At 48.7% G+C, this 13919-nt stretch overlaps 1 protein-coding gene across 2 annotated transcripts in view; it reads left to right on the forward strand.

Moving 5' to 3' along the window:
* Window positions 1-12723, forward strand: part of Cacng7 (calcium voltage-gated channel auxiliary subunit gamma 7) — a 35166-nt gene extending 22443 nt beyond the window's left edge. For both annotated transcript variants that reach the window (XM_051162226.1, XM_051162225.1), the window contains exons 5-6: window positions 11515-11660; window positions 12430-12723. In XM_051162226.1, coding sequence (XP_051018183.1) covers window positions 11515-11660; window positions 12430-12687 — 404 coding nt within the window. In that variant the 3' untranslated portion in view covers window positions 12688-12723. The remainder of the gene's footprint in view (window positions 1-11514; window positions 11661-12429) is intronic.
* Window positions 12724-13919: the final 1196 nt, after the last annotated feature.

The following is a 13919-nucleotide window of genomic DNA, read 5'->3' on the forward strand; positions in this document are numbered from 1 at the left end:
TCTCAAAATAACTAAAGAAAGAAAGAAAGAAAGCAAACAAAGAAGTGCTGCTATGAGCTTTGTGCGCCTTCTCTTCGGTGTAGTTGCGTCTCTTTAGAGAGTGTTTGCATTCACCTCTCTCAGGCAGATGTTAACAAAAGCATATTCTCTCAAGAGAGAGCACCAACTAAGGGTCAGAATAGTGACTACCTCAGGTAAGGGTGTACTTACAGGAGGGTGTGTGGGGGGGTTACTTATAGGTGTGTTAGTGGAGGGTTTCCTACAGGAGCATGGCTGAGGACTTAACCTATAGAAGTGTGGGTGACCCCAAAGCAGATGCACTAAAAAAGTACTCATCCCGGCCGACATGGATTACAACCTCCTCATAGCTGCGCAGATGAAGCTTCAGCGAACTCCTCACCTCTGTAAACTGTCTAGCTCCTTTGAAGACCACAGGCAACTGGAGCAGAGCCTACATCTGTTAGGGAGGCACAGGCATGAGTGGCTGAAACCTCAGTGGAGGTCAGAAGGCAACCTGCTTGAGTCAGTTCTCTGCTTCCAGCGTGTGAGTTGTGAGGATCGAGCCCAAGTCAGCAGGCTTGGCCGCAAGCCTGCTGAGCCATATTGGTGGCCCACTATTAATTTTATTTGTAAGTTTTTAGATTTTTTTTTCCCCCTTTTGGGACAGGGTTTCTCTGTGTAACAGTCCTGGCCATACTCTGTAGATCAGGCTGGCCTCAAGCTCACAGAGATCCGCCTCCCTCTGCCTGGGTATTAAAGGCATGCACCACCATAGCACAGTGAGTTTTAGAGGCTTCTTCTTGTAGCCCAAGATGTCTTCTGACTCATGGCAATCCTTCTGCTTCAGCCTTCTGAATTCTGGGGTTAGAGACGTGAGCCACCATACCATGGTTTTTCCTCCTCCTATTGGTTGCTCCTTCTTGTACCAGGCTTGCCCTCAGCTTGCCCTGGCAGCATCCTTCCCATTCTCTTCCCTTCAGCTCAGCTGTCTTCTTGTGTGGCTGCTCATCCTCCACAATATGTAGTCCACAGCTCTCCTGGACTCTTGCAACAGGACCATGACCAGGCCCGGCTGTTCTTTGCTTTGAGGGCAAAACTCAGAATTGAAAAGAAGGCCAAAAAAGGCCTCTTAGATGAATATAGATCCTTTTTTATTTCTCCCATGTCAGGGTTTCTCTGTAACAGTGGTGGCTATCCTGGAACTCACTTTGTAGACCAGGTGGGCCTCGAACTCACAGAGATCCACTTACCTCTGCCTCCCAAGAGCTGGAATTAAAGGTGTGTGTCACCACTGCCTGGCGAATATGAACCTTTGAACTCTAAACTTTTTTTTTTTTTTTAATTTGATGTCCTGTGGCCTAGGCTGACCTCAGACTCACTGTATAGCCAAAGACGACCTTGAACTTCTGTCTGCCTGTTTCAACTGCCCCGGCTTTCACCAGCACTGGGGACTGAACTCAGGGCATCATTGCAATCGTGCATGTTAGAAATCACTCTATCAGCTGAATTGCAAACCTGGGACCTAAATCAACCTCCTCCTTTTCTTGTTTCCTTATTAGGAAGGATCTAGTTGTGTGTGTGTGTGTGTGCGCATACATGAGTGCACGTGTGTGCGTGCGTGCGCACGCATGACATATGTCCCTGGTGCCTGTGGAGTTTAAAAGTGGGAAACAAAGCCAGGTGGCAGCGGCGGTAGCAGCGGTTAAACACCTTTAATCTCAGCACTTGGGGGGCAGTAAGTAGCAGGTGGATCTCTGAGTTTGAGGCCAGTCTGGTCTGCAGAGGGAATCCTAGGACAGCCAGGGCTGCACAGACAAACCCTACGTGTGTGTGTGTGTGTGTGTGTGTGTGTGTGTGTGTGTGTGTGTGGCAGGGTGGTCAATGTGTCTCCTGGAACTGGAGTTAGGATGGTTGTGAGCATCCATGTGGATGGTAGGGGTTGTAATGGGATCCTCTGCAGGAATGGCAAGTACTCCAAACCACTGACAGAGTCTCCCTGTGTAGTCTTGGCTGGCCTGGAACTCATAGAGATGTCTCCCAAGTACTGGGATTAAAGGCGCCACCACTGCACGGCTGCATTACCACCTTTCCTTTCCTTCTTCCTTCCTTCCTTCCTTCCTTCCTTCCTTCCTTCCTTTCTAAAGATTTATTTATTTATTATTATGTATACAGTGCTCTGCTTGCATGTATGCCTCCAAGCCAGAAGAGGGCACCAGATCTCAAACTCAGGACCTTTGGAAGAGCAATCAGTGCTCTTAACCTGTGAGCCATCTCTCCAGCCCTAACCATTACCACCTCTTGTTTCCTTCTCCCTCCTACTGATCTTCTTCTTCCTACTAGCATGTTTAGTTTATTTCTTCTTTAGGATTTGTTTATTTATGTTTATGAGTGCTCTATCTGCATGTACACCTGCACGCCAGAAGAGGACATCAGATCTCATCATAGATGGTTGTGAGCTACCATGTGGTTGCTAGGAATTGAACTCAGGACCTCTGGAAGTGCAGCCAGTGCTCTTAACCTCTGAGCCATCTCTCCAGCCCTAGTTTATTATGTTTTTTAACTGGACATGGTGGTGCACACCTTTAATCCCAGCATTCAGGAGGCAGAGGCTTTCTATTTTCTTATTTATTTATTTATCTATTTTTAATTACATGGGTGCCAAGGCACACGTGTGGAAGTGAGGACAACTCAGTTCTATCCTTCAGTTATGTGGGACCTAGGACTTGAATTCAGGTTGTCAAGTTTGGTAGCAAGGTCTTTTAACTGGTGAGCCATCCTGCCGGCCCATGGTTTTTGTTTTGCTTGTTTATTTATCCATGCATCTATTTATTTGTGTTTCTTACAATATCCTCCTTGAAGGGTTATTTACAAGATTGTGGGCTCCCTACAGTGATGACCTCACTGAAGAAAATGTCTCCGCCTCTCCCTGCCCTAGCGACTATGTTATGTACCTGTAAGTCTTCAGGGAGGGGCAGGTCCTTCATTCCCAATCTCCACCATGGCAGGCATCTGTTTCTTTTCCTCTTTTCTAATGAGGCTGCCCATGGTTTACTGTTGTCTTCAGGCTTTCTCTGTAGCAGACACAGCCTCGTCCTCACTGGACCACTTCTTAGAAACTTGGAGGAGCAGACCAAAGTATCCGAGGATTTCCTTTGCATCCAGGAATGCACAGATTTTGATTTTTTTTTTCCCCCCAGCATAAATGTTTGGGGCAGGAGCATCCCAGGGTGGGGGTAGGGTTGGAGGTATTATCAGTCCTCTGCCTGCTGGCCTTCCTCATGGCCATCAACATATTGTTCAGCTCCTCCTGGCTTCCTCCTGGCCTGATGTGCATATGTGCATGCTCACTTCCTTCTTTTTTTTTTTTTTATTATTTTTTATTTTATTTTATTATTATGTATACAGTGTTGTAACTAGAAGAGGGCATCTAGTTACATTATAAATGGTTGTGACCCACCATGTGGTTGCTGGGACTTGAACTTGGGACCTTTGGAAGAGCAGGCGGTGCATTTAACCACTGAGCCATCTCTCCAGCCCGCCCACTTCCTTCTTGATGAACTTGAAGGGCACACCTTGAACAGCTGCATGGCCCACCACTCATGTGGCCCAAAGCAGCACACCTCCCGGGTCATGTCTTGTGGGAACTTGGTGTGCTTGGTGAGGCTGAGCCTCGGCTTGCTGACCTTCGTCCTCACCTTGTGGCCCTTGTTCATTATGTATACAGTGCTCTGCCTGCAGAAGAGGGCATAGTAGATGGTTGCAAGCCACCATGTGGTTGCTGGGGGAATTGAACCCAGGACCTCTGGAAGAGCAGTCAGTGCTCTTAACCTCTGAGCCATCTCTCCAGCCCTACCTTATGGCCCTTGTTGAAGCCCAAAGCCATAGGGTGTGTCTCAGGGCCCTGGCTGCTGCTTTCATGGGGATCATGACAGGAAGGACTGCTCTGCACAGAACCCTGGGATAGCTCACCTCTGACTCTTAGGGACTGCCCTTCACCAACTTCCAGAGTAGCCAGGCTCTCTGAGTACTCCAGGGCTCCCTCTTCATCCTTTATAAAGTTCTGTCACTTTTCTTGTACTCTTTCATGTTGACTTTTTTTTTTTATTGCAGAGGGCAGCCCCTCCATGCTCTTCCCAGTGGATTCAGGTCACACGTTTTCAGTGCGAACGCTATAGGAAGAAAGTAATGGCTTATTCACCCTTTGACACCCCGTATATGGAGTCTGCTGGGTATCAGTGATCCTAGCTTGCTCAAAGTGGTACCTGCTGGGCCAAGAAACCACAATAAAGGATGTGTTCTTTTCTTTGCTTGTTTGAGATAGGGTCTAATGTAGCACAGGCTGGGCTCAAACTCACTCTGTAGTTGAGGATGACCTTGATTTGATCCTCCTGCCTCCTGCCTAGTTGATACGGTGCTGGGGGCAAAGGCGAAAGCTTTGCATATGCCGGGCAATGGCGCTGCCTGTTGAGCTACGTCCCTGGCTGAGAAAGATGCTTTTAATCTCTTAGTAATTGCTAGATATTCAATGAGGGATTCTGTTATCATTTGATTTAATATCTGTTGGTGATTTTATATATATATGTGTGTGTGTGTGTGTGTGTGTGTGTGTGTGTGTGTGTGTGTGTATATATATATATATATATATATATATATATATATATATATAAAATGCCTTTCAAGACAGGGTTTCTCTGTGTAACCTTGGCCGTCCTGGAGCTCATTCTGTAGTTCTAGGCTGGCCTTGAACTCAGAGATCCGCCTGTCTCTGCTTCCCGAGTGCTAAGATTAAAGATGTGTGCCACCACTGCCCAGCTAAAATATATTTAATTTTAAATTATGTTTATCTTTGTGTGTGGTTATAAGCACATGAGTGCAAGTGACCTCAGAAGGGAGAAATGTTCTATCCCCTTAGACTTGTAGTTAACAAATGTTGGGAGCTGCCATGTGGGTGCTGGCATTGTCAAGCTTGTGTTACCCTGTAACTACATGTACGTGTGTGGATGGGTATATTACTGAAACAAACTTTTTCTCATATTCATTTATTAATTTTACTTACTCACTGTCATCATTTGATGATGATGATGATTAAACATTTCATTGCTGTGCCGGGTGTGGTGGCACATGCCTTTAATCCAGCACTCGGGAGGCAGAGGCAGAGGCAGGCAGATCACTGTGAGTTCGACACACAAGTGACAGCCAAGGCTACCATAGAAACCCTGTCTCAAAACAAACAAAAACCAAAAACCATTTCATTGCTGTGAAGAGACGCCATGACCAAGAAAGCATTTAAAGAAAAACATTTAATTGGGGGCTGGATTACAATGTCAGAGGTTTAGTCCATAATCATCATGGCAGCGTGCAAGCAGACATGGTGCTGGAGGAGCCAAGAGTTCTACATCTTGAACCAAAGGCAGCCAGGAGGAGACTGTCACTGGCTGTAGCTTCACCATACAGCTCGAAGCCTGCCAACACCTCCTCCAACAAGGCCAGACCTCCCTATAGCGCTACTCCCTATGGCCGAGCATTCAAGCACTTGAATCTATGGGAGCTGTGCCTATCCAAGCCACCACAGTTACTGTATGTGTGTTTGCACGGATGCAGGTATGCTTGTGCCAGTGAATGTGGAAGTCAGAGAACAACTTTCAGAAGTCAGGTCTATATTTGCATCTTGTGTCTGAGGATTGGGCTCAGGCCATTAGGCCTGGGTGGCACTTTGACCCAATGAGCCATTTCATTTGCCTGATTTAAAAAAAAAAAAAAAACCCTAGGTTAGAGACATGGCTCAATGGTTAAGAGCACTGGCTGTTCTTCCAGAGGACCTGGGTTCAAATTCCATCACCCATGTGGTAGCTCACAGTTGTCTCTAACTCCAGTTCCAGGGATCTGGGATCTTCATACAGACAGACAGACATGCTGAAAAACAAACAAAACAAAACAAAAAAAACAATGTGCAGGTCAGAAAACATATCTGTGGCCGACAATGTGGCTCAGTTTGTAGAACGCTTCTTTAACATGGATGAGCCCTGGTTTTCCTCCCCAGCAATGCATAAGCCAGGCATGGTGGTGCACACTTGTAACCCCAGCACTCAGGAGGTGGGGGCAGGACATCAGGGAGTTTTACATAGCAAGTTCTACCCAGGCTGGGCTAGGTGAGAGCCTGTTTCAAATAAGAAAAACAAATCTGTGTAGAATCTGGGTTTACATAAGGAGATCCTATATCAAACAATCAGTATATATTTAGATACACCCCCCCACAAACACACACACACACACACACACACACACACAAACTTGGGTTCAAACTCATGGCCACACACTTACTAGACAAGCCATCTACCAACTGAGCCACATCTCCAACTCAAGTCATGTTGAAATATATATGTATTCCACTGTTAGCATATGTATAATATATCACGTCAGTGGGTTGTCAGTTTTTCTCTTCCTTCCTTTTTTCCTTTCTTTTCTTTTCTTTTTTTCTTTCTTTTTTTTTTTTTTTTCAAGACAGAGATTCTCTGTGTAGTCCTGGCTGTCCTGAAACTCGCTCTGTAGACCAGGCTGGCTTGGAACTCATAGAGATCTGCCTGCCTCTGCCTAAATGCTGAGATTAAAGGTATGTGCCACCATGCCCAGCTCCCTTGAACTTTCTATGTAGGCAAGGCTAGCCTTGAACTTGTGATCCTACCGCCTCCACCTTTCCAAATGCTGGGATTATAGGTGTGCACCACCCCACTACAATGCTGTGGACTGAAGTCACTACTTTGTGCACACTATGCACATACTCCACCTACTGAGCCACATTCCCAGTGCCTCTGCTGCCCTTTAAAAAGCAAGCTGTCAGCCAGGTGTAGGGGTGCACACTTTTAATCCCAGCACTCGGGAGGCAGAGGCAGGCAGATCGTTGTGAGTTCGAGGCCAGCCTGGTCTACAAAGTGAGTCTAGGACAGCCAGGGCTACATAGAGAAACCCTGTCTTAAAAAACAAACAAACAAAAACCCCTACACACAAAACAAACAAACAAACAAAACCAAAACATATTTATTTTTAATTTTCTGTGTGCCAGTGTTTGTCATCAGCATGCATGCATATGTACAGTGTGCAGTGCCCATGGAGGCCAGAAGAGAGTGTTGGGTTCTCTGGGACTGGAGTTACAGATGATTGTGAACTGAGAACTAAACCCAGGGCCTCTGGAAGAGCAGACCGTGCTCTTAACTGCCGAGCCATCTCTCAGGCCCCTTGAGTGCTGTTTTGTTTTGGGTTCTTTTGTTTTGTTTTGCTTGTTTGTTTCTTTTGAGATGGGGCAACAGAGAATCACCAGTTTAAAGTCAGTCTGTGAGGCATAGCAAGAGAGAGCCTACCTTTAAAAAGAAAAAAGGGAGGGAGGGATGGAGGGATGGTGGAGGAGGGGAGGGAGGGAAGGACAGTGGAGGAGGGAGGGAGGGAGGGAGGGACAGTGGAAGAGGGAAGGAGGGAGGGAGGGATAGTGGAGGAGGGAGGGAGGGAAGGACAGTGGAGGAGGGAGGGAGGGAAGGAGGAAAGGAGGGAAGGACAGTGGAGGAGGGAGGGAGGGAGGGAAGGACAGTGGAAGAGGGAGGGAGGGAAGGACCGTGGAGGAGGGAGGAAGGGAAGGAGGGAGGGAAGGAGGGACAGTGGAGGAGGGAGGGAGGGAGGGAAGGACAGTGGAAGAGGGAGGGAGGGAAGGACTGTGGAGGAGGGAGGGAGGGAAGGAGGGAGGGAGGGAGGGACAGTAGAGGAGGGAGGGAGGGAGGGAAAGACAGTGGAGGAGGAAGGGCAGGAGGGAAGAAACCAAGAGAATGAAAAGTAACTGGGATTGTTCTCCAATCTTTTATTTGTATTTATTTGTTGTCGTTTGCTTTTGTTTTGAGACAGGGTTTGGCTGTGTAGCTTAGGCTAGTCTCCAACTCTCCCTCCGCCTTCAGCAAGCTTTCTGCCACCACACCTGGCTTTGATTTTATTCTTTGAATGTATAAAATATTAACATAATTTCAGAGATGAAAATCATACGGAATTGTGTGCTTTCCCCCGTCTCCTTGCTCTACCTACTCCCTGATGCAATCAGCCTCACTTGTTAGTCAGTTTTTCTCCTTATGCTTATTTTTGCAAAAACAAGCAGATGTACATGTATTCTTTTTTTTTTTTTTTTTTTTCTCTCTTTCCCCATTTCAACGCTGAGGATAGAATTTAGGGCGCCATGCATGCTAGACAACTGCTCTGTTGCTTCCACATCCCCTGCTCCTTACTGGGGGATTCTACGTACGCATTTTACACCACTGATCCACACACTCAGCCCTCTTTCTTTCTTTCTTTCTTTCTTTCTTCTCTTGTTCATCATTTTGACATGGTCTCACTAGGTTGCTCAGGTTGGCTTTGAACTCACGGTGGACCAGGCTAGCCATGACCTTTCGGATGTAGGCCCTCTGCAAGAGCAATAAGTGCTATTAGCCACTGAGCCATCTCGTGAGCCCACCCTACTGTATTTTTAATTGTTTTTTATGTGTATGGGTGTTTTGACTGTATGTGTATCTGTGCATCACATGTGTGTGCTTGGTGCCCACAGCAGCCAGAAGAGAGCGCCAGATCCCTAGGATCGGAGTTATAGACAATTGTGAGCTGCCATTGCGGTGCAGAGAATTGAACCTAGGTCCTCTGGAAGAGCAGCCAGTGCTCTTAGCCATTAAGCCGTCTCTCCAGCCTTCCTATCTATTCTGAAGTCGATCTGAGTTTGATCCTCAGAAAGCACGTAAAAGAGGAAGGAAAGGAGGCCTCCACCTAGCGTCCTTTAAGCGCCATATGTTTGCTGTGTTAAGTATAACACCTCCCTCCTCACACACCATCCACTAACACACAGTAGTAAGTACCTCTAAAAATGATTCCTTCTTTCATGCTTGAGAGTACATTCTAAGGCAGGTGTGGTGGTCAACACTTTCAATTCCAGTGCTTGAGAGGCAGATGCAGGAAGATCAATATGAGTTCGAGGCCAGCCTGATCTACATAGTGATTTCCAGGATGGCCAGGCCTAAATAGAAAAACTCTGTCTCAAAACAACAAGCAAAGAAACAAAAACTACTGTCTATATATTCTCATGCACATTTTGTGTTTTCATTCATTTTACATTTTATTTTTGTTTGTTTGTTTGTTTGTTTGTTTGAGACAGGGTCTCTCTGTGTTAGCCCTGGCTGTCCTGGACTCACTTTTGTATATCAGGCTGGCCTCGAACTCACAGAGATCCGCCTGCCTCTGCCTCCCAAGTGCTGGCATTAAAGGCGTGTGCCACCACCGCACCCGGCTTCATTTTACATTTATTTGCTGAACAATTGATGGATTTTGGAGACAGACTCTCATATAGCCTGGGCCAACCTTGAGCTTCTGGTCCTTCTGCCTCTACTTTCCCAGTGCGGGGAATACAGGTATGCACTGCTACACCTGGCTACACACAGTGTTGGCGACCATACTCAGGGTTTCATGTGTGCTAGGCAGGCACTCTACTGTGAACTATACCCAACTCGCTCCCTTCTTCCTTTCCTTCTTGTTTTTGAGACAGGGTTTCTCTGTGTAGTCCTGGCTGTCCTTGAACTTGCTCTGTAGATCAGGCTGGCCTCATAGTCAGAGATATGCCTGTCTCTGTTGCCTCCCGAGAGCTGGGACCAAAGGTGTGCACCACCACTGCCCATCTCAACACTTTCCTATATTTTTCAATCATTTTATATATATATATAATCACACACACACACACACATAAATATCCAAGAAAAAAAAAAAGGAGGGAAAGAATTTGCTTGTGTATATGTAGTATTTATGTCTTTGGAGACATATTGTCAGGATTGGGGTAAAGGATGAATTCACTTGTATTTTTTGTTTGTTTTGCTGCGTGTATGTCATGCACCATGTGTGTGCAGTGTCCATGGAGGTCAGCAGAGGGCATTAGATACCTTGGAACTGGAGTTACAGTTAGCTGTAAGCCATCGTGGATCTTCTGCAATAAGTACTCTTTTTTTTGTTTTGTTTTTTGTTTTTTGTTTTCTCTTTTGGTTTTTCGAGACAGGGTCTCTCTGTGTAGCCCTGGCTGGCCTAGACTCACTTTGTAGACCAGGCTGGCCTCGAACTCACGGCGATCTGCCTGCCTCTGCCTTCCGAGTGCGCGCCACTATGCCCAGTGGGAATCAGTTCTTTCTACCATGTATACCTTGAGGATCAAACTCAGGTCAGCAAGAACTTTTACCCATTGAGCCATCTCATAGGCATGAGATTCATAGACTTTAAACATGGAGTATAACTCACATAAAGAAATTCATGTATTATCGTGACTTCTATCCCTTGGCTGATTTTACCAGATACCTAGAACTGGAGTTATAGACCATTACGATCTGCCATTGTGGGGCGGAGTGTTTGAACACAGGTCTTCTGGAAGAGCAGTAGCCTGTGCTCTTAATCATTGGTCCATCTCTCCAGCCTGCCTAAGAACACATACTCTTTGTGTGTGTGTAAATATCTGTGTGTGTGTGTGTGTGTGCGCGCGCGTGCACAGACCAGAGGTTGACACATGGTCTTGCTCTCCACCTTATTTTTGCTCTTAACCTTCTGTGGATCTCATCCTCTTTGACAAAGATATGTTTATTTAATTCCCTTGTTCTTCTTGCCCCAGATGGCTTTGTGCCTCCTCTGGACCCCGTGGTGCTCAGTGAGATGAACTTTGTGTGTAGTGCGTGGCATGATGCATATAATAGGGGGTCACTGTCCTGTTCTCTACCTCTTTCAGCAGTTGCACTGAGGTTGCAGGTATGGGGCGGGGGTGAGGGCAACTGGTAGATTCATCTCCGGGTTCTCTGCACCCAACCAAGGGCCTCAAACAGGAGGTCCTTCAAAACACAGACCCGAAGAAGAGACACAGCTACTTGGGAGTCCACGACAGGAGGATCAAAAGTTCAAGGCCAGTCTGGGCAAGTTACTGAGACCCTGTCTCAAAGTAAAAAGAGGGCTGTGATAGAGCTTGTGCCGGGAGTGAACACAGACTACTCAGCTGTGGAGTACCTACCTAGGATCCACCAGCGGGACGGCCGGAGGTCGTGGCCTGGTGATAGAACTTACTAGATTCCACCAGCGTGGAGGCATGACTCAGCAGTAGAATTTTCATCGAGCCCACCATGTGAGAGCCGGAGGACATGGCTCAGACGCAGAGTACCTTCCTAGGATCCACCAGCGAGGGCCAGAGGTCGTTGCTCAGTGAAAGAATTCCTGCCTAGATTCCACCAGTAAGGGGCTACATTTGTGACTCAGCCGTGGAGTGCTTGCCTAGAATCCTCCACTGAGAGACTGGGGGGTGTGGCTCAGTAATAGTGCAGCTGGCTAGGATCCCCCACTGAGGGGCTGAGGGCATTGCACAGGGTGCGTGGGAGAGTTGGGTAAGGTTTGTCCTAGATATGGGGCAGAGGGGAAAGGGAAGCAGTGAGCAGCGGTTGGGAGTGCTCCCTCATGTTCCCGGCACCTTTCTCCCCTCAGGCCTCTCCTTGGTGGTGGGCTTGGTTCTGTACATCTCCAGCATCAACGACGAGGTCATGAACAGGCCCAGCAGCTCCGAGCAGTACTTTCACTATCGCTACGGGTGGTCGTTTGCCTTCGCGGCTTCCTCTTTCCTTCTCAAAGAGGTGATGTGTTGGGCCCAGACTACCAAGTTGAGGACCAGGCGCGCGGCAGAGGTGGGGTGGGGTGGGATGGGGGGTGGTAATTGGGGTATCGGGGTATTCCAGCTCCTGGGAGTCTGGAGTTCGATGGGGGGGGGGTGGTGTCTGAAGAGAGGGCTTTCTGGGTTTGTGGAGAGAAAAAACCCGAGGTTTGGACCTTCTGAGGTCTTAGAAGTGGGAGTCCTGGGTTCTGGGAGAGGAGGAGGCCAGAGACAAGACTGAACAGAGGATGATCTGACTCCTGTGCCCAGGAGGAAAGGAAGGCTAAGGGTTATGATGAAGGTGGGAAAGAGTCTATGAGTCCTAGCTCTTAGGGAGTCTCGAAAGGGAAGAAACTGAGGGAAAGCCGGTAGGTTGGACCCTTGAGGTTTCGGACGGGTTTGGGGGAGCCCTTGGTCCTGGTTAAGAATAGTCTAGGGGACCGAACGGGGTCTCTACTTTGAATAAGCCTGTTTGGCAGTCTGATTCCTGGGTCCAGGAGGAAGAGGAGTCTGGGGATGTGACTGTATTATTAGGGAGGTGGGTTAGACTGTGGGTCTAACCCCTGGATCCTGGAGAGGAAGTGATCTGGGTTTTCCAATTCGAGGGTGCGGTGGTTCTAGAGGAAATGAGAGCTGAGGCCTCTTGAGTTTTGCTGAGGTCGAGTGATATGCAGCGGGCTCTTGGGCTCTGGTAGAGGCGGCGGTGGCAGGGGGCTGGCTGCCTCTGGGATTCTGACCGTGCCTTGCCACAGGGAGCCGGAGTCATGTCCGTGTACTTATTCACCAAGCGCTACGCGGAGGAAGAGATGTATCGCCCGCATCCCGCCTTCTACCGCCCGCGACTCAGCGACTGCTCCGACTACTCCGGCCAGTTCCTGCAGCCTGAGGCGTGGCGTCGAGGCCGCAGCCCTTCCGACATCTCTAGCGATGTCTCCATCCAGATGACGCAAAATTACCCTCCCGCCATCAAGTACCCGGATCACCTCCACATCTCCACTTCACCATGCTGAGGCCGGGGCTCCCACTCTCTCTCCCCCTCCTCCTCTTTCTCCGTTCCCTCCCCTCGTGCCTCTCCCATGCAGCCTCAGTCCCTTAAAGGGACTCTTGGCTGAGGGATGCTGTGCCATCTACAGGCCTTTACCCATCATCTTCACTTCAATGGCTCCACCCTCTTTCCAACCTCTCCTCATTGGTTCATTACACTTCCCAACCATTCCTTCCCAACACCACCACCTTGGGCTCGCCCTCTCTTTCCCTTAGGTCCCTCCCCACCCGTTAGCTCCAATGGTTTACTATCTTCTGGTGGTATCTTGCACCTAGCTCCCTGAACCCCGCCGGACTCTCCCCCGTAGGGGTACTGGGCTGAAGAGTGGGTGTGGCAACCATTAGAATGCCCTGGAACTCCCCCTCCATTTTCTCCTAGCACAATACCATGTGCCCTTCAGGTCCCTGGTAGCAACCGGTGGGGGATAGCCTGCTCTGCCCACTTCTGCTGTTTGGGTCAGGGGCTGCAGGTTTATGTCTGTGACTGACCTTGACATTTCCTTTTCCGTTGCCTCCGGGAGACTCCATTCTCTCGCTTTCTCTTCTCCTCCGGAAGGTGATCTTCCTTCTTTCTTCTAATGAATTCTCTTTCTCCTCTTCTTCCTTCCCCTCCGTCACCCACTACCCATTTCTCTCTTTTCTTCCCTCCACCTGCTCATCCGAACTCCCTAGGTGCATCCAGCCTCTCACACCAAACAAGGATGGGACTCCAGGGTGGAGGGAGATTCCCTCATGCTATCTCCACACCTGTACCCGCCTCTCCCCCCTCGAGGTCCCGTCGGGGGAGGGAGGAGCAGTAGCGGGGGTAAACACCCCCCAAAAACCTCTGTCTTCCATTTTCTGGTACTCCCTCTCATCCATGTCCCTCTTCCCATGTCAGATCCCCAACTCTGGCCTCTTTAAAGGGCCCATCCGCCCCCCTTGGAGAGATTTGGGGGGGTTGGGGGGAAGTCGCCAGAAAACCGCCCATCCCACTCCCTTTATTAGGGGAGGAGGGGCGAGGTAGCACAGTGTTAACACACGGAACCAGAACGGCCCCAGGGTGGGGGGGAGGGGGGCAAGGGAGGGACGGGGGGCTTTTAGTTTGCATCTTAGGTGGGAGGGGGGAGGGAGAACCGCAGCAGTTATAACCTGTCTTTACGCAGCGATTTTTAATGAGTCTGGGGAAAGGGGGGGGGGAGGGAAGCAATAAGGGTGG

The sequence above is a fragment of the Acomys russatus genome, chromosome 19 (assembly GCF_903995435.1).
Source record: "Acomys russatus chromosome 19, mAcoRus1.1, whole genome shotgun sequence".
NCBI classification, from domain to species: domain Eukaryota; kingdom Metazoa; phylum Chordata; class Mammalia; order Rodentia; family Muridae; genus Acomys; species Acomys russatus.